The sequence below is a fragment of the Phaethon aethereus genome (assembly GCF_964289735.1).
Source record: "Phaethon aethereus genome assembly, chromosome: 31".
Classification (NCBI taxonomy): Eukaryota; Metazoa; Chordata; class Aves; order Phaethontiformes; family Phaethontidae; genus Phaethon; species Phaethon aethereus.
Genome location: NC_138607.1, coordinates 861,921 through 884,070, shown reverse-complemented (window position 1 = coordinate 884,070; position 22,150 = coordinate 861,921). Strand labels below are relative to the sequence as shown.

General features: G+C 64.8%; 4 protein-coding genes across 4 annotated transcripts; 3 read left to right on the top strand and 1 right to left on the bottom strand.

The window, feature by feature from the left end:
• Positions 1-437: 437 nt before the first annotated feature.
• On the top strand, positions 438-2,472 carry AP2S1 (adaptor related protein complex 2 subunit sigma 1; the record flags this gene model as incomplete). The annotated part of the gene is given in 6 exon segments (XM_082012068.1): positions 438-836; positions 838-885; positions 1,442-1,591; positions 1,809-1,922; positions 2,031-2,090; positions 2,219-2,472. Coding segments are annotated over 6 exon segments (873 nt in total). The 3' UTR covers positions 2,321-2,472.
• Positions 2,473-2,940: 468 nt separating this feature from the next.
• FKRP (fukutin related protein) lies at positions 2,941-4,464 on the bottom strand (the record flags this gene model as incomplete). Its single annotated transcript, XM_082012109.1, has 1 exon — positions 2,941-4,464. One exon carries the CDS (start codon positions 4,462-4,464, stop codon positions 3,010-3,012), a length of 1,455 nt encoding a protein of 484 aa, XP_081868235.1. The 3' UTR covers positions 2,941-3,009.
• A 1,827-nt stretch (positions 4,465-6,291) lies between these two features.
• STRN4 (striatin 4) lies at positions 6,292-11,922 on the top strand (the record flags this gene model as incomplete). The annotated part of the gene is made up of 17 exons (XM_082012067.1): positions 6,292-6,531; positions 7,694-7,797; positions 7,920-7,993; positions 8,076-8,154; positions 8,236-8,394; positions 8,472-8,628; positions 8,841-8,979; positions 9,076-9,177; positions 9,263-9,378; positions 9,863-10,038; positions 10,118-10,165; positions 10,272-10,393; positions 10,614-10,784; positions 10,870-11,010; positions 11,088-11,186; positions 11,283-11,369; positions 11,753-11,922. The coding sequence occupies 17 exons, from the start codon at positions 6,292-6,294 to the stop codon at positions 11,920-11,922; spliced, it is 2,184 nt and encodes a 727-aa protein (XP_081868193.1).
• A 1,721-nt stretch (positions 11,923-13,643) lies between these two features.
• On the top strand, positions 13,644-14,380 carry COX7A1 (cytochrome c oxidase subunit 7A1; the record flags this gene model as incomplete). Its single annotated transcript, XM_082012066.1, has 3 exons — positions 13,644-13,943; positions 14,028-14,112; positions 14,325-14,380. 3 exons carry the CDS (start codon positions 13,644-13,646, stop codon positions 14,378-14,380), a joined length of 441 nt encoding a protein of 146 aa, XP_081868192.1.
• Positions 14,381-22,150: the final 7,770 nt, after the last annotated feature.

Sequence of the window (22,150 nt, the reverse complement as noted above, 5' to 3'; positions counted from 1 at the left end):
ACAGGGGGTCCCCCTGCGCTCCCTGGGCCGAGGCCCCGCTTCGCTCACGGCCCCCCCCCCCGCCGGGGCTGTGGGCCGGCCCGCCTGGACGGCGGCCGGCGGGGGTGGGGCGGCCCATTGTTCCCGGCCGGGGGGGGGGGGGGGGGGGGCGGAACACGGGACCGCTCCTTACCGTGGCGGCGGCGGCGGCGAGCCGGGCCGGGGGCGGCGGGCGGCGGCGCCATCTCCCCCCTCGGAGCGGCAGGGGCGGGGGGCGGGGGGCGGCGGGGCCACTGGGGCGGGCTCGGCCTGTAATGGCGGCGGCGCCTTCCTCCCCCTCCCCCTCCCCTCCCCCTCCCCCTCCTCCTCCTCTCCCTCCGCCTCCGCCTCCTCCCGCGCGGCCGGGGGCAGGGGGGCAGCGGCGCGCGCGGAGGCGCGCGCGGGGCGGGGGGAAGCGCATGCGCGGCCGGCGGGAATGGGCGGGGCGACGCGGTAGCGCGCGGGGCGGGAGCGTGTATGCGCGGGGCGCCGCCCTGTGGCCGTCTACGGCGGTCCCACCTCCCTTCCCGGTGCTACCGGGGCCCCGCCGGGAGCGGCCGTGGCTTTCACAGGGGCAGCTCCCTCCCTGGTATCCACGGAGGCCGGAGGCCAGGCCCGGGAGGGATCCCCGCGGCCTCAATTACCGCCGGGCGAGGTCGCCACCTGCTGGCGGCGGGCGGCGGCTGGGCGAGGCGGAAGCGCGGATATATCCCGGCGTGCCCCGCGCGCGCGAAAAGCCCACTGGGAAATACAGTCCTGTGATAGGATCGGGAACTACGCTTCCCAGCGTGCCTCGCGGCCGGAGCGGATATCGGGTGGGGCCGGCCCCAGCAGCGCCGCGGTGGGGTACGGGCTGGGGTCGCCATGGTGAGGAGCTGGAGTGGGGAGGCGGGCCTGGGGGTCGGCCGGGGCTCCTCCTGGCCGCGGGACGGCGTGGGGGGGCCCCACAGGGCGCCCCGTTGTAGGTTCGCTATTGGGGGCATGTTGGGGTGCCCTGTGGGGTGGCTTGCGGGGGTTCCATAGTGTGCCCTCGTATAGCGTCCGTATAGGGCGTGACTTAGGGCGATTATTAGAGCCCCCTATGGGGTAGGGCAGCTTGGCGGGCGTCCCATAGGGTACCTCATTATGGTGTCCCTATAGGGAAGAGCTGTTGGGGTGTCCTATGGGATGGGGCAGCTTAGGGGGGACCCCGTAGTGTGCCCCATTATAGTGACCCTAGGGGGGGCGCTTGGGGGGGAAGCATCAGAGTACCCCATGGGGCAGAGCAGCTTGGGGGGGATCCTTTACAGGGCCCCTATAGGGAGACATTTGGGGGGCACAAAATACCCCCCCAAAAAAGGGGATGGGGGAGGGAACTCCATGCTCTGCCCCCCCAGCACCCCATTTTTCCCCTCTAACCCCCCATTTTGCCCCCCTGGTGCAGATCCGCTTCATCCTGATCCAGAACCGGGCTGGGAAGACCCGCCTGGCCAAGTGGTACATGCAGTTTGACGACGACGAGAAACAGAAGCTGATCGAGGAGGTCCACGCTGTTGTCACCGTCCGTGATGCCAAACACACCAATTTTGTGGAGGTAACAGCCCCAAAATGCTCCAATTTCACCCCAAATCCCTCGCTCTCCTTTTCCCTCCCCCATCCTGAAGGTGAATCCAGAGCTCCAGGATCAGCCTTGAGCTGGAGTGCTGCAGGTTTCCCTGGCGGGGACAGAGTGCATGGCTGCATGTGGCTGCCTCCTGCTCCTCCCAGTCATCCCAGTTCCCCTTTTTCATGTCCTGTCCGCCCCCCCCCAGTTCCGCAACTTCAAGATCATCTACCGGCGCTACGCGGGGCTTTACTTCTGCATCTGTGTGGATGTCACCGACAACAACCTGGCTTACCTCGAAGCCATCCACAACTTTGTGGAGGTGAGGCGACCGCCCCCTGCTCCCCGGCTTCTAATTAACATGGATGCGATAACAGCCGCCCTGTCGCTTATCGCGCGGCCGCATCCTGCCCGTTCCTCCCTCCCGCAGGTCCTCAATGAGTATTTCCACAACGTCTGTGAGCTTGACTTGGTCTTCAACTTCTACAAGGTGAGCAAAGGGGGTCTAGAGAGTTCCCTCCCACCCGGGGCGGGTCGGGTGGGGGAGGCCCCACTCCACAAAGGGGGGTCCCGGGGGTCCAGGGACAACTCCTCATGCCACTGGGGCCCTGGCCGCAGGTCTACACAGTGGTGGACGAGATGTTCTTGGCTGGGGAGATCCGGGAGACGAGCCAGACCAAGGTGCTCAAGCAGCTCCTGATGCTGCAGTCACTGGAGTGAGCCGGGACCAAACACCCCCCTCCCCACCCAGCCTTCCTCCTCCTCCTTCTCAGACACCCCAGGGCATTGGCACAGGGCTTTTGGTGTCATGTGTGTCGCCCTTTCCACATCCCCGTCATTGTGTTGTGAATAAACGTGGCTGTGATGTGCCAGAGCCTCTGCGCCTGTTGGGGAGAGGGGAAGACTCACCTCCATTTCGGCACAAAATGCGTGGCACAAGGGTCCCCCTGGCCCTGCTGGGCAGTGGGGGCTCAGCTGGGACCCCTGGGGCTGGGCCAGCGTGGGGCCAGGAGTCACTGTGTCCCATCTCCAGCCCTCTCCAGCTCCTCTGCCTCTGTCCGTGTCGCCGTCCCCACAGAGGCATGGCCTAGGGTGGCTGGGGACAGGTAGGGTGGCAGAGGGAGCCCCAAGGATGGCTGGGGAGCCCCTTTGAGGGGCTGAGGATGGCTGGGGGAATGCCCAGGGTGGCTGTGGAGAGGTAGGGTGGCAGAGGGACCCACAGGGTGGATGTGGGACCCCGGGGGTTTAGTGGGGACCCTGGGGCTGGCCAGAGGTGGCCCAGAAGGACCCCCAGGGAGCCCCATGGGTGTCACGCAGGGGGTGAGGCTCTGGCGCAAAGGAGCCCTGTGGGTGTCACAGGAGGGTTTATTGTCATGAGGAGGGGCAACATGACACCCCACGGGCCCCCCTCAGTCCTGCCCCAGGCGCTGGATGGCGGGGTTGGGGTACTCGGGGTTCTCGATGGCTCCCGGCCCGAACTTCAGCTCGAGGAAGGCGCGGGCATTGTTGGGTGCCATGGCGGTGAAGCCGGCAAAGGGCATTGGCACCCGGGGGCGGAGGAATCTTTCGGGGAACTCCACGTCCTGGGGGTGCCCCAACCATGTGTCCTTGGTCATGACCCCCTCGCGGGGGTAAAAGGGCCACAGGTCCACGTGTAACCGGTTGCTCCGGCTGTAGTGGACGCGGTAAAAGTCTCCCTCCGCTGCCTTCTCCCAAAGGAAACCCTCGGCATCCTCCACTGGCTCCCCTGCTGCTGCTGCCGCCAGCCACTGGCATTTACCCACATCCTCCCGGTAAACTCCCAAATCCACATCATAATCCCAAGGGATGATGTCCCCAAGGCGGGCAGCTCCCAGTAACGACCCCCCCTCTAACCAGTACCGTACCCCGGCGGCCTCCAGCACTCTGGCTACATGCCGGGCAGTTTCCCGCAGTGCCCGTAGACAGCATGGGGGGGTCCACCGGCCGGCGAGGAGGTACTGGGGAGTACGGGCGTGCACCGTGCCAAAACACCGTGCTGTCTCCTTGCCGCAGCCATACCAGCGCTCCCGCCCATCTGCCAGCACCTCCCGTTTGATGCCGAGGTCGTGCATCAAGCGGCGCCGCTGGGTTTCTGCCAGGTTTTCGGCTTTCCAACGGCCATGGAGGGACATGGGGGGTCGGCGAGCCGCCGGGAATGCCGCCGGCATCACCCGCAGCCCCCAGCCACGGAACGCCGCCTGGACGAAGAGAGCGGTGGGCACTGGTCGCGCCAAGGGGAAGGGGAGGCCAAAGAGGTCGCGAGTGCGAAGCAGCAGCACCGCCGCTCCCTCCACCGCCTGGCAAACCCCTGGCGTGCCAGTGCTGTACCGTGCCGTCCACGCCCGCGGTTCCAGCCGCAGCTCCAGGCACCGCAATGGCACCGATCCCACTGGCGCTGCCACCAACCGGGTGGCACCGACGCCTTCTTCCAACACATCCCGCATGCGTTCCAGCAGCCCGGGGACAGCGCGGGTGCCGTCGGGGACCAAAGCCACATGGCGGGTGCGGACGTGAAGCTCGGGATGTGCCAACGGCGGGGGCCGGTCGGCCGCGGGGCGCAGCGGTAACAGGCCGACTCCCACCGGTAACGGTACCGGGGGGTACGGCGCTGTTTCGGCAGCCACCAACACCGGGACGGGTAAAGAGGCGAAGGATCGTGCCGTCCCCACCAGGTCGTTCTCAAAGTCCTCGAAGTCCCGGAGGAGGACAGTGACACCGGGGATGCTGCGGGGCGGGCGGCAGGAGGGCAGCGACCCCCCAGGCCCCCGCCAGGCACAGTAGAGGAGGAGGAGGTTGAGGCTAATGGCCCCAACCAGGGCGGCCTGGCACAGTGTCACACGCATGCTGGGGCTTGGCGGGGGTGTGTGTCTTAATTAACCCCCCTGTCTAATTAATGAGCCAATCCCCCCCAGCTGGGTCCTACCGGTGCTGCCACATGTGTCACGAGCAGGGCGGTCTCAGCGGCGGTGCTGGGAGGGGAGGAAAGAGGCATTAACGAGGGAGCTCACTAATGATGGGACATGTTAACAAGGGGACTGATTAATGGGGAGACCCATTAACACCCCCCCCCCCACGTCAGGGGCCCAGGGCACCCCCCCAGCTGAACCCGGAGCTATGGGGGGGGGTGTTGCCATGGCAATGCCATCCTCTGTTGCTATAGCAATGCTATACGGGCACTACGCCCTTCCATCTTTAACGGCAGCCCCCTGTATATATGCGGGTTGCAGGTGTTGCTGCAGCCCCTTGGTGCATCACTGTGGGCACCTATAGGTGCCATACCTAAAACGGGACATGCACCTATAGATGCAGAGCACCCAGAGGTGGGCCCTGTGTATACCCAGGTATACGCAGCTGCATATATAGACATGTATGTGCACCTATACCTGCACCTGCATGCACATGTGTACACTTATATAGCCCTATATACTTGCACAGAATTATGTACATGCCTATATACTCCTACGTACCTGTGTACACATCTCTATACACCTGTATATACAGCCCTATATACTCCTACATGCTTCCCCTGCACCTGCCTGTTCACCCTTGTAGGCATCTCTACCTGCCCTGTGCATCCCCATGCATCTCTGCACACACCTATAGACACTCCCATGCACTCCTGGGCACCCCTACATGCTCCTATACCTCATGTGCCCCTATACAACACCCCGTGCACTGCTTTACATTCCCCTATGTCCCTGTGTGCCCTCATGCCCCATGCCTCCATGCACCCCATCGCCCTCCATATGCTCCCATACCTCCCTTCAACATAATGCATATGCACCCCACATGACCCCATACATGCCCCATACCCCCTCTGTAACCCTCATAAACCCCAGTGCAGCCCCATCATTTATACACCCCTATAGCCCCCAGACGTGCCCTTGTCCATTCCCCCATAGCCCCCTTCCCCTATAGCCCCAGGAGCTCCCTGTGTCCCCCATCCTGCGTAGTTCCTCATCCCCTATACTATACTATATTCCCCTTGGCAATCCATACCAGCCTCCCCTATAGCTTCCATAGCACTATTCCCGACAGCCTCCCCCATACCTTATACCTACCTCATGGTGCCCTGTACCCCTTCCCCTCTATCCCCCAAGGCTCCGTTCCATATAGCCTTCCCATCCCCCTACCCGCTATAGCTCCTGTGCCCCCCTGCCTCTGATACCCCCATCCCCTATAGCCCCATACGTCACCATCCCCTACAGCTCCCTAGAGCCTCCCCATTCCCCTGTATCCCCCCATGTCCTTCCCATCCCCTATAGCCCTCATGTCCCCCCCATCTTGTATAGCCCCTGTAGACCTGTGTCCCCCGGTCCCCTATACTCCCATCCCCTATAGGCTCCCTGCATCCCCTATACCCCCTGTCCTCTATACCCCCCTTCCCTCTGATGCCATGACCCCCCGTCCCCTATAGCCCCCTGGATCCCCTGTAGCCCCTATACCCACCCACATCCCCTATACGCCCCATCCCCTGCAGCCCCGTATCCCCCCGTCCCCTATAGCCCTCTGCATCCCCCATAGACCCTATATCCCCGTCCCCCCGTACCGCCCGCGGGCGCTTGTTGCCGCGGCAACGGCGGGCCGGTCCCGCCCCCTCACTTCCGGCTCCCTTTCTGTCAGGAAGCGGCGACGGCGGCAGGCCGGCGGCTCCTTTTGTGGCAGCCGTGATGGCGGCAGAGCGGGCGGCGGCGGCGCGGGCCCAGCCGCCCCCCGCTGGGCCTCCCCCCCCCGGCCCCGGGCCCGGCCCCGGCCCCGGCCCCAGGCCCAGCCCCGGGCCTGGCCCCGGCCCCGAAGCGGCGGGTCGCGGCGGGCTGAGCCTGCCCGGCATCCTGCACTTCATCCAGCACGAGTGGGCGCGCTTCGAGGCCGAGAAGGGGCGCTGGGAGGCGGAGCGGGCCGAGCTCCAGGTACCGGCGCCGCGCCCGGGACCCCCCAGCCCCGCCCCACCCCGCCGGGCCCCGCCGGGGGTTACCGGGGCCGCCGCTGCCGCCATCTTGGGAGGAAATGGCCGCCGGGCGGCGGGAGCGGGGGGCGGGCGCGGGGGCGGGGGCGCCGGGACCGGGGGTATTGGGCACCCCCGCCCCGGTATTGGGCACCCCCAGGCCCGGGAGCCCTCAGCCTCGGTATTGGGGATCCCCTGGTTGTTGGGGACTCCCCGGCCCTGGTGTGAGAGCCCCTTCAACCCCGGTTTTGAGGATCCCCCATGCCCTGGCATTGGAGATCCCCCAGCCTCAGTATTGGGGCCCCCCCGTCCTGGGATTGGGGTCCCCCACCCCGTTATTGGACCTCTCCGTGCCTTGGGATTGGGGACCCCCACCCCCATTATGAGGCCGCCCCCATGCCTCCATATGGGGGACCCCTACACCAGGGATCAGGGACCCCCCAACCCCAGTGTGGGGGACCTCTGATCCTTCTAATTGGGGACGAGAGCACCTGCTATTTCCCCTGCACCCCAGTACCAAGGATACCCATACGCCGGTATTGGGGACCCCCTTGTGCCCTAATATTGGGGACCCTCCTGCGCCTTGGTATCAAGGACACTTGGCCCCAGCATTGGGGACCCCCTGCTCTGGTATGAGGGACCCTTGCTGTTCCAAGATCCCCTAGGCCTGGTATTGGGGCCCTCCCTGCACCTCAGTATTGGGGATCTCAAGGCCCAGTGTTGGGGACCTCCAACCCCAATAACGGGGATGGCGTCACCTCATCCTGTAGCACTGGCTGCATCCCCCCCTTCTCTGCTTCTGGGGAGGCCCCCACTCCTGTCACCGAGCCCCTGTCTGGTGGCACTGCTCCTGGGGCCACCAATGTCCCTTGCAGGGCTGGCACCCAGCTCTGGGGCCACCAGTGTCCCTCCCATATCTGTCACCAAGCCAGGTGGCCATCCATGTCACTCCCGAGGCTGGCCCTGGTGCCACCTCCTGTGCTGGTGGCTGGAGCCACTTGTCCCCATGTCACCCCCCCTCTGTGCACCCCGCAGCCCCCACCCCTGTCCCCTAGCATTTATGTCCTGGCAGGGCTGGCGGTGGCCTGGGGGTCCCTTGTCACCGTGTCCCCGCTGTGCCCCCACAGGCACAGGTGGCCTTTCTGCAGGGCGAGCGCAAGGGGCAGGAGAACCTCAAGACGGACCTGGTGCGGCGCATCAAGATGCTGGAATACGCCCTCAAACAGGAGAGGTGGGGCACACCCCAAAACTCCTTTTGGGGGGTCACTGTTCCCTCCTCATGTCAGGGGGCCACCACCCCAACTAATTTTGGGTCCACTGTCACCCGTTGTCCCCCCCTGCCCTTCCCTCCAGGTCCAAGTACCACAAACTGAAATTTGGCACCGAGCTGACACTGGGGGAGAAGAAACCGGAGGGGACCGAGCCGGGTAAGTGTCCCCATCCGCAGGGCCTGACACCAGTGGGTTTTGGGATGCCTGACGCCCCGCCATGTGTATTCCTTGCCCCTAGTGTCCAACGGCCCCACAGAGGTGACATCGCTGGAGGGTGGCCCACTGGCCTGGAAGGAGGGACGGCAGCTACTGCGCCAGTGAGTGGGTGGCCATGGGGTGGCTTGGGGGGGGTGTTGGGGTGCACTGAGCACCCCCTTTCCCTGTGTTCCCCCCTCCAGGTACCTGGAGGAAGTGGGTTACAGCGACACCATCCTGGACATGCGGTCACGCCGTGTCCGCTCGCTGCTGGGCCGTGGTCCCCCGGCACCCTCGGCCCCTGGCAGCCCCCCGGCCACAGACTCCCTGCTGGTGCGGCGCATCGAGGAGCAGATCCAGAGGTGAGAGGTTAGAGGGGGGAGGTTTGGGGGTTCGCTGGGACCCCCCCAGACTTTAACCTGGTGCTTCCTGCCCCCAGGAATGCTGGGAAGGAGACGGAGGAGCAGGGGGGCAGCGAGGGCCTGGAGCAGGTCCCCTTCCTGCCCGGCGGCGAGGACGAGGACAGCGATGAGGATGAGGACGCCGAGAGCCTTCCCCCCACCTCCCAGCGCCAGCACAGGAAGCAGCGAGTCAAGGCAAGCGGCTCCCCCAAAATCTGGGGGGCTTCCCACAAAGCTAGGCGTCCCTCCCCCAAAGTTGGGCATCCCCCAAACCCTGGGGGGGTCCCCCAAACCCAGAGGCTACAGGGAGCAGCCCTTGTGCCCCCATTTCCACCATCTTCTCTCCTGGTGGCTTTGGGGGTCCCCCCTCAAAATGGGACATGACCCCCCTGTCCCCCACCCCTCAGCTCACCCCCAAACCCCTCCTGCCCGAGTTGGAGGATGAGGATGATGACGAAGATTCAGAGGACGCCCTCAACGAGTTCGACTTCCTGGGCTCTGGGGAGAATGGGGCCAGCCAGCGGGCCGGGGAGGGCATGGAGCTCGGTGAGCAGGACTGGCGGGGCAAGTGGCGGATTTGTGTGGGCTCCCCCAACCCCCCCCACTTTGGCACTGGACCTCCTGAGACCCGTGTCCCCGCAGAGAGCTGCCGGGGCCGGCTGCGGGGGATGCTGGCTGACCTGCGGGATGTGGATGGGCTCCCGCCAAAACCTGCCCCCACGGGGCCACCACGGCCTCATGAAGGTACGGTTCTGGGGGGTCCCTGCCCCTCTGGGGGGTCCCTGTGTCCCCGTCCCCAGGTGCCACCCTCAGCCACTCCCCTCTGCAGGGTCTCTGAGCATCTCCTCCGATGTCTTCATCATGGACAGCATCAGCGGCGGTGCCGTCAGCCTGGGGGACCTGGCCGACCTGACCGTCACCAACGACAACGAGCTCAGCTGCGATGTGAGTCACACCCCACATCCCCATCATGCCCCCAAACCTGCCCTGAGTGTCCCCTGGGCTCCACTGTCCCCTTGGTGTCCCCAGACGTGTCCCTGAGAGTCCTCTGGGCTCCACGGTCCCCATACCTGCCCTGAGCATCCCCTGGGCTGGCTCCGCTGTCCCCGTGGTGTCCCCAAACCTGCCCTGAGTGTCCCCTGGGCTCCACTGTCCCCATACCTGCCCTGAGCATGCCCTGGGCTCCGCTGTCACCGTGGTGTCCTCAAACCTGCCCTGAGCATCCCCTGGGCTTTGCTGTCACCGTCGTGTCCCCAACCCCCCATGAACATCCACCCTGGACCACCCTGGTCCCCATCATGTCCCTTTGGTCACCCCCTGTCCCCTCCTCTCCACCCAAAACTGCCTGCCATGAGCCCCAGCTGGGGCTGTGGAGTGCCACTGCCCCTTGGCCACTGTTCCCTGCCACTGTCCCCCCATGTCCCCACAGCTTCCAGAGGGCCGGGATGCCCTGAAGAAGTCGTGGAGTCCCAGGTTCACCCTGCGCAGTCACTACGACGCCGTGCGGGGTCTGGCCTTCCACCCCACCGAGGCTGCCCTGCTCACCGCCTCTGAGGATGGCACCCTCAAGCTCTGGAACCTTCAGAAACCTATCACCCCCAAAAAGTGGGTGCTGGGGGCAGTGACAGCGGGCTGGGTACACCCCCCGGTGCAGCTGTCACCTCCACTCCGTCCCCTTTTCCAGGAACGCAGCGCTGGACGTGGAGCCAGTGTACGCTTTCCGTGGGCACAGGTGGGGACCGGGGCACTGGGCTCACGGGGACACGGGCCAGTCTGTGGGGAGAAGGTGGCTCTGGGGACACCCCAGGGCCCCTGTCACCTCATCCCCATCCCTGCAGGGGCCCGGTGCTTGCTGTCGCCATGGGCTGCGACCGTGCCCTGTGCTGCAGTGCCGGCGTGGACGCCTGCATCCGCTGCTGGCGCCTGCCCGATCTCAACATGGACCCCTACGATGGCTACGGTGGGTGTCCCCTCTCCTTCCTGGCAGGGGTGCACATGGGGACAGGGATGACGCGGGTGACTTCTGCACCAGTGGTGCCCAGCCCCATGGCGTCTGTCCCCCAGTCCCCGTGCCCACTTTGGCCGTGGCACCACTGTGGTGTTCCCGCTGGCTGCGATGCCACCCCTGCAGCCACAGTGTCCTCCCCCTGCCTTGTGGTGACTTTTCCTGGTGTCCCCAGACCCTGGGGTGCTCAGCGGTGTCCTGGATGGCCACGGGGACGCTGTCTGGGGCCTGGCCTTCAACCCCGCTGGCGACCGCCTGGCCTCCTGCTCTGCCGATGGCACCGTGCGCATCTGGGACCCCTGGTGTGAGGATGGCGCCTGCCTCAGCACCTACGATGCCCAGAGTGGTGAGCCAGGCAGGGGGGTGTCCTCTTGGTGCCAGGGATGTCACCACCACCCCCTGTCACCCTCCCTGTCCCCCCTCCCCTGCAGAGCATGGTGTCCCCACCTCCGTCACCTTCTCAGCCACCCAGCCCGGTCACACTGTGGCAGCTTTCCGGACGGGCGCCGCAGTGCTGTACGACGTGGAGGCGGCTCGACCGGTCTTGGCGCTCGAGGCCCGGCCAGGCAGCGGTGAGTGAACCGTGATGGGTGTCCCCTGTGTTCCCCATTGTCACTTCTGGGGTCCTGATCCTGGTGTTCCCATGCAGGTGGCAGCCAGGTCAACCAGGTGGTGAGCCACCCCTCGCAGCCCCTCACCATCACTGCCAGTGATGACCGCGGCATCCGCTTCCTTGACAACCGGACAGGTTGGGGGGGGGGGGCTTTGTTAGCCCTAACGAGGCTGGGGGAGGGAGTTGGGGACGCCGCTATTACTGCCGCCACCCCCATTTCCCCACCACCAGGTAAGGTCGTGCACTCCATGGTGGCCCACTTGGACGCCGTCACCTGCCTGGCTGTTGACCCCAATGGTGTCTTCCTCATGTCCGGCAGTAAGTGTCCCTGTCCCCAACCCCATCCCCTGCCCCTTCTCCGCCACCTTCCTGCCACTCATCTGTGAAATGAGAGCGCCGGGTGTCAGCGCTTCTCTGCCACCACTCCCGCTGCCCTGTCCCTCTGCCATCGCAGCCCTGTCCCCTCCCTGCTGTTACCACCCTGGGGTGACCCAGGGGACCTGGACTGCCCTCCTCTTTCTCCCCAAATTCCTGCACCCCTTCACCCATTTTATGTGTCCTCCATCCCCAAGATCCTCCCTGAGGTTGCCCAAACTCCCACATTCCCTCCCTGCCGCCAGCCGGGCTGCATCCACCTCCATCGCATTCCCCACAAATGCCTGGGTCCCCTCCAAGAGCCTGGGTCTTCCTGCTCCTTGCAGGTCACGACTGCTCGCTGCGCCTGTGGCACCTGGCCCGCAAGACGTGCGTGCAGGAGCTGACGGCGCACCGCAAGAAGCACGAGGAAGCCGTCCACGCCGTCGCCTTCCACCCCAGCCAGGCGCTCAGTGCTAGCGCTGGCGCTGACGCCCTTGCCAAGGTCTTCGTGTGACGCTGGGGTGGAGTGGGAGGGGGGGACATGGACATGACACCCAAACCCAGGGGATGGGTGGTGGCAGGGTGGCCTTTGTCACCTTCCCCCCCCCCCCTACACACCCCAGGAAGCTGAGCCCAGCAGCTCCCTGCAGCTCGTGACACCCCATCGAGGCCTCGGTGGTCTCCTGCCCCCCCAACTGCCCCAAGGGAGCCTTGAGTGGGGGTGCAGGGGGCACTTACGGGCTCCATATACCCCCAGGGACAGTTATGGCTTCTATGTACCCCCTAGGGGCAACTACAGACTCTATATACTTCCCCTGGGGGCACTTACGGCTCTATATACTGCCCTTGGGGGCAGCTATGGGCTCTGTGTACCCTTGGGGTCAGTTACGGGCTCTATCCACCTTCCCTGAGGGCACTTAGAGGCTCTATATACCCCCCTGGGGGCAGCTATGGACTCTGTGTACCCCCCCCAGGGGCAATTATGGACTCTGTATGCACACCGAAGGGCAATTATGAGCTCTATATACCCCCCTGGGGGCACTTATGGGCTTTATATACCCCCCAGGGACAGTTACAGCCTCTACATGCCCCCCCTGGAGCAGGTGTGGGCCCTATCTCATCCCTGGGGGGGGCTCTCTGTGACCCCAGGGGTAGTTAAGGGCTCTGTGCCCCACCCCCCGGGCAGTTATGGGCTCAATCTCTACCCCCGGGGGGGCACCTATGGCATCCATCTGCCCCACGGGGGTGGCACTACATACACCCCAGAGGCCATTAGGGGCCTTATTTTTTCCCCCCTGGGGCAATTATAGACCCCCAGGGGCAGGTCTGGGCTCCATATACTCCTGCGGGGGCTCTCTACCCAGCCCCCCCCCAGGGGCAGCTTCAACCTGAAGCCCCCCGGGGGGCACCCCCTGACACTACCCTAGGCCAGGGCCCCCGGGGACCCCTCTTGTATATTTGTACAGCTGTGAAGCCCCCTGCCCCCAGGGCCCCCCTGGGGCTCGTCACTGCCGCCTTATCACTGTGTGATAGTCCGGGCCCCCCCGGCCCCCCAATCCTGGTGCCCCCCTGCCCCCCCAATTGCCCTTTTTAACGCCGGTTGCTTTTTACTGTATATTTATTTGGTGTCTTTTCCAGGGGGAGGGGGTCGGGGGGTCGTGCCTCAATAAAGCTCTTTGCCAAGAGCCCTGCGCTGCTGCTGGGGGGGGCACGACACGCCCCACTGCCCCCCCTTCTACCCCGCTGTCCCCTGCTTCCCCCCCCCAAATGTCCCCCAGCCCCCCTTTGTGCCTTCCCACCCCCCGCTCCCTTTGGCCCCTCAGGGCCCGCGTTTCCCCCTCCCTGTCTCTGGGGGGGTCCCCACGAGCTGTGTCACCCCCTGTCCCCTCCATCACCGCCTGCTGGGCCCCCCCCGGCCCCCCGGGGAGAGAAGGACCTGGATGGGGACGTGGGGACACCAGGTTCACGGGGGAGGGGACACTGGGACGGGGACACGGGGGGCACTGGGGAGGCCGGGGGGCGGGGCACGGTGACGCCTTGCCCTACGTGACGGCGCACGCGCGGGGCCGGGTGTCCCCGTGTCCCACCCCCTCGTGCCCTCCGCGGTGGCAGAGGACGATCGGGCCGACCTGAGCATGAGGGTCCTGCGGGTACCGGGGGGCGCGGTGGGGGGCGGTGGGGGTCTGTACTGGGGGGGCCGCGGGAGGAGGGGTGGAGGGGGGTGGGTAGAGCCCTATGAAGGGGTCACGGGGGCACCATGGGGGGGCACTGGGGGAAGCACTATGGGGGGCATTATGCGGGGGCTCCGCGGCCGGCGTTAGGGGGGGTACAGGGAGAGTGGTGGGGTGCTCCTTACAGAGGGGGGACTTGGGAGGGTCTCTGCGGGGAGCGGGGGGAGCCCAGCGGGGTGCCCGGCCGCCCCTCCTCACACCCGCCCCCAAGGCCGCCCCGCGGGTGCTGCTGCGGGCGCTGAGACCCGGCGCCCCCCCCCGGCACCTCCACAACCGCGTCCCGGAGCACCAGAAGCTTTTCCAGGTGAGGGGGGGCCCGGGTCCCTTGGGGGGGTGAGTGGGGGCTGGGAGCATCCGACCCACCGATGTCCCTTGTGTGTCCCCCCAGGAGGACAACGGGCTCCCGGTGCATCTCAAGGGGGGGGCCATGGACTCGGCCCTCTACCGCCTCACCACCCTCGTCTGCTCCGTGGGTACGGCCGGACCCTGGGGGGGCAGGACCCCTGGGGGGACGGGGTGGGAGCAGGGGTGTCCTACATGCCTCGGTCCCATGGTGGGAGGGGGGCATGGGGTTGGGGGGACTCACTGGAGCCCCAGCAACTGGGACCATTGGGGTGGAGGGTCCCAGAGACCTGGGTCCTTTGGGGGGCGCAGGGGGTCCCTGAGCCCCCCCCTGTCCCTGCAGGCACGTGCTACTCACTGTGGGCGCTGGCCCAGGCCTCGAGGGCCACGAAGAATTGAGGGGGGGCCCAGACCCCTATCCCCCCCCAATAAAAGGCTGCGATGAAGCTGTCATCCTGGCTGGGGGCACGAGGGACACCGGCGACACGCACGGGACACAGGGAGGGACACGCGGGGACAGAAACTCCAAAGGGGTTTTATTGCCCAACTCAGCCAGGGCCTGGCTGGGACGGCCACTGTCCCACGGGGTCCCCAGGTGTCCCCAGGTGTCCCCGTTCCTCCCCGGGGCAGGACCCGCCTCGTCCAGGGGAAGAAACAGTTTTGGAATGGGGCTGTGCCCAGGGTAGGGGTGGGGACAGCATGGGGACAAGGACAGTGACCGGACGGGGACAGGGATGGGGACAAGAGCAGGGATGGGGACAAGAACAGGGACAGGGAGGGGACAAGAGTGGACATCAGGGTTGCTGAAGGTCCCCCCGAGGCGCACCAGCGTGGGTGGCCAGCAGCACCTGGAGGGGCTCAGGGGGGTCGCTGTCCCTGTCATCGTCACTGTCCCCGTCATCGTCATCATTGTCACCATCCCCATCCAGCCGCAGAACTCTGTTGTGCCGACGGCTGAATTGCCGGGCCCGCAGGCTGCAGGGGACAGAGGGGACGCTGTGGGGAACCCCAGTGTCCGGGTGAGGGGATGCCCCAGGCATCCGGAACAGGGGGGACGCCCAAGCGTCCAGTAGCCCAGTATGAACCAGTACGCACCAGTACGGGCGGCGCTCATCGGGGCTGAGGCTGTGCCAGAGCTGCGCCAGCTCCCGCGTGGCCACGCTGGAGGCCATCCCTGGGTGGGCGCTGGCAGCGGCACCGGGGGTGTCAGCACTCTGGGACAGCCCCACTGCTGGTCCCCTTGTCCCCCCGCAGGGCTCATGTCCACCTGGGGTCTGCATGTCCCCCATCCTCCCCGGGGTCCCCATGTAGCCCTTAGGATGCTGATACTCCCTGCTGTACCCATGTCCCCCCCTGGGATGCCCATGTCCCCATTCTCCTGGGGTCCCATGATGTCCCCACGTCCCTCTCTCCTGGGGGCCTGCAGCTCCTCCCCAGTTCCCCATGCCCCCAGCCTCCCCACCCTCCCTGGGGACCCCCTGCCCCCCCCGTGTGTTCCCCATGTCCCCAGGGTGCCCACGTTCTCCCCGGAGGTAGCGTCTCCGATTGAGGCAGCAGAACATAAAGAACCCCTTCATGCATTTCTCCTTGGGGTGTGGGGGGCCACCCTGTCTCTGACCCTGTGGTGTGTCCCCCGTCCCCATGGACACCCTGGGGGACACTGGGCTGTCATCGGCCGCTGCTTCCTGCGGTGCCTCTGCTGGAGCCTGCGGGGACAGTGCAAGGCAAGGCGAGGTGAGCAGGGAGGGGCTGAGCCCCAGCAGCCCCTCCTGCCGCGGGGGGGGGTGTCAGGGGGACCCCACTTCCCAGCCCAGTTCCTCCAAGCATGGCCGAGGTGGGCCCATCCAGGGGTCACTGGCCTCCTCCTCCTCCTCGTAGGGCACCAGCTGCTGCCCGGGGGAGCTGGAGGGGGTACTGGGGGGGTGTCAGCACCTAGGGGTGCTCCCACATTTACCCCCTCCCTGCCCCCCCATCACCTACCCCTCTGTGGCCCCAGGGCTCAGCCCCACCTCCGCCATGTCAGCGTCACTGGGGTGGTCTGTGGGGCCAGGGGGGCCTGTGGAGATGAGGGTTGTCACTTGGGGCATCCCCAAGCGGGGGGGACCCAAATGGGCAGAGGTGCTGGGGGGGGTCTGGAGGGACTGAAGTGGGGCGGAGGGGCCTGGGGGGTCACAGGGGGGATCAGGAAGGACATTCCTGAGTGGGGGGCTGAGGGTGCCCCCATTACCCGTCTCCCCCTGGATGACGCTCAGGGTCCTCTCCAGGTGCTGCCTGTACCCCAGGGCGTTACGCAGCACCTGCTCCTGGGGGGTCCAGAGGGGTCATGGGAGGGTGGGGTGCAGCCCCCGCTCCGGCATCCCCCTGCTAGACCCCCCTTACATCCTGACGCCCCCCAGCCCCCTGCCAGACCCTCCCCAGCCCCCAGCCCACCCCAGGCTGCCCCTGCCACCCTGACCACCTCCCACAGAGCCTCCGACACCCCCCAGCACCTTGCCCACCCCCCAGGCCACTCCAAGACACACCCACAAGCACCCAGGCCCGTCCCCGGTCTCCCCCCCACACCCTAACCCCCCCCCGGACACCCCGAGAGTCCCCCCCAGCACCCAGGACCCCCTCGCCAGCACCCTGGTGTCACCCCCCAGGCTGTGTCCCCAAACCTGGGTGCGGGGCTGGAAGCCGTGGGGCCACGGCAGCAGCTCGGCCAGGTCCCACAGCAGCAGGTGCCAGTCCCGGCGGGGGGGCCTGGGGTGACACACCGGGGGGGATATGGGGGGACACCGAGGGGGAAATGTTGGGGGGCCCGGGGGCAGGCGGGGATACACACAAGGTCACGCTGGGGGGTGTCACTGGGAGGGGCACAGAGGGGACACCAACAGGGACTCGAGGGGTGACACACGGGGGTTGTGTTGTCCCCCCACGCCCCCCTCACCTGCGGCTTCGGCTCGTTCTTGGGCCCCGGGCGCTGCCCCTCAGACGCAGCATCTGCGGGAGGCGAGTGCTGGGGGTCAAACGGCCCCAGGAGTGGCCAGGCCCTTGGCGGGCCCGGGCTCTGGCAGGAGCAGGACCCAGCCCGGGGGGTCCCAGCCCAGGGGGGGGGCAGCGGGACCCAGCCCGGGGAATCGCCCCATCACACCTCGCTCAACCGGTGCTGGTGCCGGTGCCAGACGGTGGTGGGGCGGGGCCGGGGAAAAGGGGCGGAACCCATGCAAGTGGCCCCTCCGGTTGGACGAGGCCTCAGAGGGGGGCGTGGCCTGCACGAAGCCAACGAGCACGCGGTCTCTCACCGTTGCCGTGCCGGCACGCTCTGTGGGGCGTGGTCTCAGCAGGTGGGCGGGCCAGCGCTAGCCCCGCCCCCATGCTCCTCTTCCCCCGCCCCTCCGTTTTCCTGCGCTGGGGCAAAGAGGGGCCGGGGGACCCGGGGGGGCTCGGCCGGGGGGGGCTCAGCCCGGGGGAGGCCACAGAGGGGGACAGCGGGCAGTAAGGAACCAGCTTCATGTCCCGGGGTGGGTAGCACAGCGCCTGGGGACACACACGCACGACACACACACAGAGGACGAGTTGTGCCCCCTCGGGAGTCAGCCCCCCCCCCCAAACACCCCCCGGGGAGGGGACAGGACAGGGAGAAAGCCCTTGTTTGGGACCCTGGGGGGCACACACGCTGCTGGAGGGCCCTGGGGTGACCCATGGGGACCAGGAGGGACCCCGAGGGGAATGAGCAGCACCAGGGAGACCTTGGGGCACAGAATGGGTGACACAGGGGGACCACAGAGGACACTTTGGGGTGCCTCAGGTGGATAGTGGGCACCCCGCGTGTGCCAGAGAGCATGTTTGGGATGCTGGGGAGACCCAAGAGGACGCTGGGGGCTATTTGGGCACACTGGGGTAACAAAGGGGGACAGTGGGGACCGTGGGGGAGACCCTGGCGTGACACAGGGGGATACTGGCTGGACCATGAGGGGTTCCTGAGGTGACACGGGGGGATACTGGGGAGACTGGAGGGGAACCCTGGCGAGACACAGAGGTGACATTGGGGACTGTGAGGGGACCCTGGGGCTACTCAGGGGTACACTGGGGACTGTGGGGCGACCCTGGGGTGACAGGGGGGACATCTCAAACCCCGAGGATAAAGGAGAGCAGAACCGGGGAGCCTCCAGCACAGCCAGATGCCCCAGGTCACACCACGATGAGCCCACAGGACGCCAAGGAACCCGGGGACCCCTTTGGGGTCCCCCTGGGGACAATAACGTGGACCTGTCGAAGGCCTCAACACATCCCAGGAGCTTCTTGTTGTTGCAGCAGTTGATGAAGATCTGGGTGTTGTTCTTGACGGACGGGGTGAGGCTGGAGAGCAGCCCCGTGTTGAACTCCTCCTCCTCCCGCTTCTGCTGCTCTTCCGGCGTTAGAGAATCAGAGAATCACGGGATGGTTTGGGTCAGAAGGGACCTCTAAAGGCCATCTAGTCTAACCCGCCACAGTGAGCAGGGACATCTTCAACCAGATCGAGTTTCTCAGAGCCCCGTCCAACCTGACCTGGAACGTTCCCAGGGATGGGGCATCTCCCACCTCTCTGGGCGACCTGGGCCAGGGTTTCACCAGCCTCACTGGGAACACTTTCTTCCTCATGTCTAGCCAAAATCTGCCCTCTTTTAGTTTAAAGCCATTACCCCATGTCCTGTCGCTACAGGCCCTGCTAAAATGCCTGTCCCCACCTTTCGTGTAGGCCCACTAAGTATGGGCAGGCTGCAATAAGGGCTCCCCGGAGCCTTCTCTTCCCCAGGCTGAACAGCCCCAACTCTCAGCCTCTCCTCACAGCAGGGCTGTTAGAGAACCACGGAATCATTAAGGTTGGAAAAGACCTCCAAGATCATCAAGTCCAACCATCAACGCGATACCACCATGCCCACTAAACCAGGTCCCGAAGTGCCATGTGTACACAGTGTTTGAACACCTCCAGGGATGGTGACTCCACCACCTCCCTGGGCAGCCTGTTCCAATGTTTGACCACTCTCTCCATAAAGAAATTTTTCCTAATATCCAATCTAAACCTCCACTGGCGCAACATTTCTGATACAGGCCAGGATACTGTTGGCCGCCTTGGCCACACTGCTGGCTCATCTTCAGCTGGCTGTCAACCAGCACCCCCAGGTCCCTTTTCCACCAGGCAGCTCTCCAGCCACCCCTCCCCAGGCCTGTAGTGTTGCATGGGGGTTGTTGTGACCCAAGTGCAGGATCCGGCACTTGGCCTTGTTGAACCTCATACAGGTGACCTCGGCCCATCGATCCAGCCTGTCCACATCCCTCTGCAGGGCCCTCCTGCCCTCCGGCAGATCAACGCTCCCACCCAGCTTGGTGTCATCTGCAAACTTACTGAGGGAGCACTCGATCCCCTCAATCAGATCATCGATAAAGATATTGAACAAGACCGGCCCCAGAACCGAGCCCTGGGGAACACCGTGTGTGACCGGCTGCCAGCCGGATTTAACACCGTTCACCACAACTCTCTGGGCTCGGCCGCCCAGCCCGTTCTTCACCCAGCGAAGAGTCAACCTGTCTAAGCCACGAACCACCAGTTTCTCCAGGAGAATGCTGTGGGAGACGCTGTCAAAGGCTTTACTAAAGTCCAGGTAGACAACATCCACAGCCTTCCCCTCATCCCCTACGCGGGTCACCTGGTCATAGAAGGACATGAGGGTGGTCAAGGAGGACCTGCCTTTCATGAAGCCGTGCTGGCTGGGCCTGATCCCTTGGTTGTCCTGCACATGTCCTGTGAGCGCCCTCAAGATGAACTGCTCCATGATCTTCCCCGGTATGGAGGTCCAGCTGACAGGCCTGTAGTTCCCGGATCCTCCTTCCGGCCCGTCTTGTACATGGGCGTCACACTGGCAAGCCTCCAGTCGTCTGGGGTCTGGGACCTCCCCTGTTAACCAGGACTGCTGATAAGTGATGGAGAGTACTTGGCAAGCTCCTCCGCCAGCTCCCTCAGTACTCTGGGGTGGACGCCATCGGGCCCCATAGACTTGTGGGTGTCCAGGTGGCGTAGCAGGTTGTTAACTACTTCCTCCGGGATTTCGGGGGGTTTATTCTTCTCTCCATCCCTGTCTTCCAGCTCAGGGGGCTGAATACCATGGGGATAACTGGTCTGACTATTAAAGACTGAGGCAAAGGCGGCATTAAGTTCCTCAGCCCTTTCCTCATCCTTGGTGACGATGTTCCTCCCTGCATCCAATAAAGGATGGAGATTCTCCCTGGCTCTCTTTTTGTTGTTAATATATTTGTAAAAACTTTTTTATTATCCCTTACGACCGTGGCCAGATTGAGCTCCAGCTGGGCTTTTGCCTTTCGAATTTTCTCTCTGCATGACCTAACGAGATCCCTGTACTCCTGTTGGGTTGCCGGCCCCTTCTTCCAAAGGTGAGAAACTCTCCTTTTTTCCCAGAGTCCCAGCAAAATCTCCCTGTTCAGCCAGGCTGGTCGTCTTCCCCGCCAGCTCGTCTTGCAGCACATGGGGACCGCCCGCTCCTGCACCTTTCAGCTTTCCTTCTTGAAGACTGTCCAGCCTTCCTGGAGCCCTCTACCCTTCAGGATTGTCTCCCAAGGGACTCTCTTGACCGGTGTCCCGAACAGGACAAAGTCTGCCCACTGGAAGTCCATGGTAGTGGTTCTGCTGACCCCCCTCCTTACTTCACCAAGAAGTGAGAATCCTATTGTTTCATGGTCGCTAAGCCCAAGACGGCCTCCGACCACCGCATCTCCTACCAGTCCCTCTCTCTTCGTAAGCAGCAGGTCGAGAGGGGCACCTCCTCTGGTAGGCTCACGTACCGGCTGTGTCAGGAAGTTATCTTCTACACACCCCAGGAACCTCCTAAACTGTTTCCTCTCTGCTGTGTTAAACTTCCAGCAGATGTCCGGTAAGTTGAAGTCCCCCACGAGAACAAGGGATAGTGATTGTGAGACTTCTGCCAGCCCCTTGCAGAATGCTTCATCTGCCTCTTCGTCCTGGTTGGGTGGTCTATCACAGACACCCAGCAGGATATCTGCCTTGTTGGCTTTCCTCCTCATCCTTACCCATAAGCACTCAACCTCGTCATCACAATTGTTGAACTCTATACAGTCAAAGCACTTCCTAACACACAGAGCCACCCACCGCTTCTCCATCCTAAGGTTCTCTGCAGATTCCGTCCAGCTGCCTATTCCTCCAGAGAATGCGCGGAAAGCCCAGAGACATTTGCCAGCTGAGAAGAATCATGCGGAAGAAGGAGGCATTCCAGATGAAGTATTGGGCGTGTTGAGACCTTTGGCATGGGCTTCGGGAACGCCAGGACGAGCCAAAAATGAGACTCTGCTAAGGATTGAGCTAAATCCAGGAGCCCCGCCGGTAAGAAAGAAGCAACAGCCTATGGAACTGGCAGTTTGGAAGGAACCGGAGCCTGGAAGGGCTCGGGAGCGTCACTGTCCCTGTCATTGTCACTGTCCCTGTCATCGTCATCATCATTGCCATTCCCATCCAGCCGCAGAACTCTGTTGTGCCGACGGCTGAATCGCCGGGCCCGCAGGCTGCAGGGGACAGAGGGGACGCTGTGGGGAACCCCAGTGTCCGGGCAAGGGGACGCCCCAGGCATCTGGAACAGGGCGGATGCCCAAGCGTCCGGTCGCCCAGTATGAACCAGTACACACCAGTACGGGCGGCACTCATCGGGGCTGAGGCTGTGCCAGAGCTGCGCCAGCTCCCGCGTGGCCACGCTGGAGGCCATCCCTGGGTGGGCGCTGGCAGTGGCTCCGGGGGTGTCAGCAGCCCGGGACAGCCCCACCACCGGTCTCCATGTCCCCCTCACAGGGCTCATGTCCCCGCTGGGGTCCCCATGTCCCCCATCCTCCCCAGGGTCCCCAGGTCCTCCCCAGGCCCCCATATTGTTCCCAGAGTCCCCATCCTCCCTGCTGTCCCCATGTGCCCTCAGGGGTCCCCATCATTCTAAGGTTCCCAGGACCTCCCCAGGTCCTCCTTGGCCTCCCCATGTACCCCTTGTGTGGCTGTGTAGACTGAGTACAACCTGTGATTGGGTTAATGCCTCGATGACGGGGACGCTGTTCAGTTTAGGTCCGATACTTTGTGTGCCTTCCTAATCACCGACCTCCAGAGGAGGGATGGGTAAGGGGGTCTTCAGGGAGACA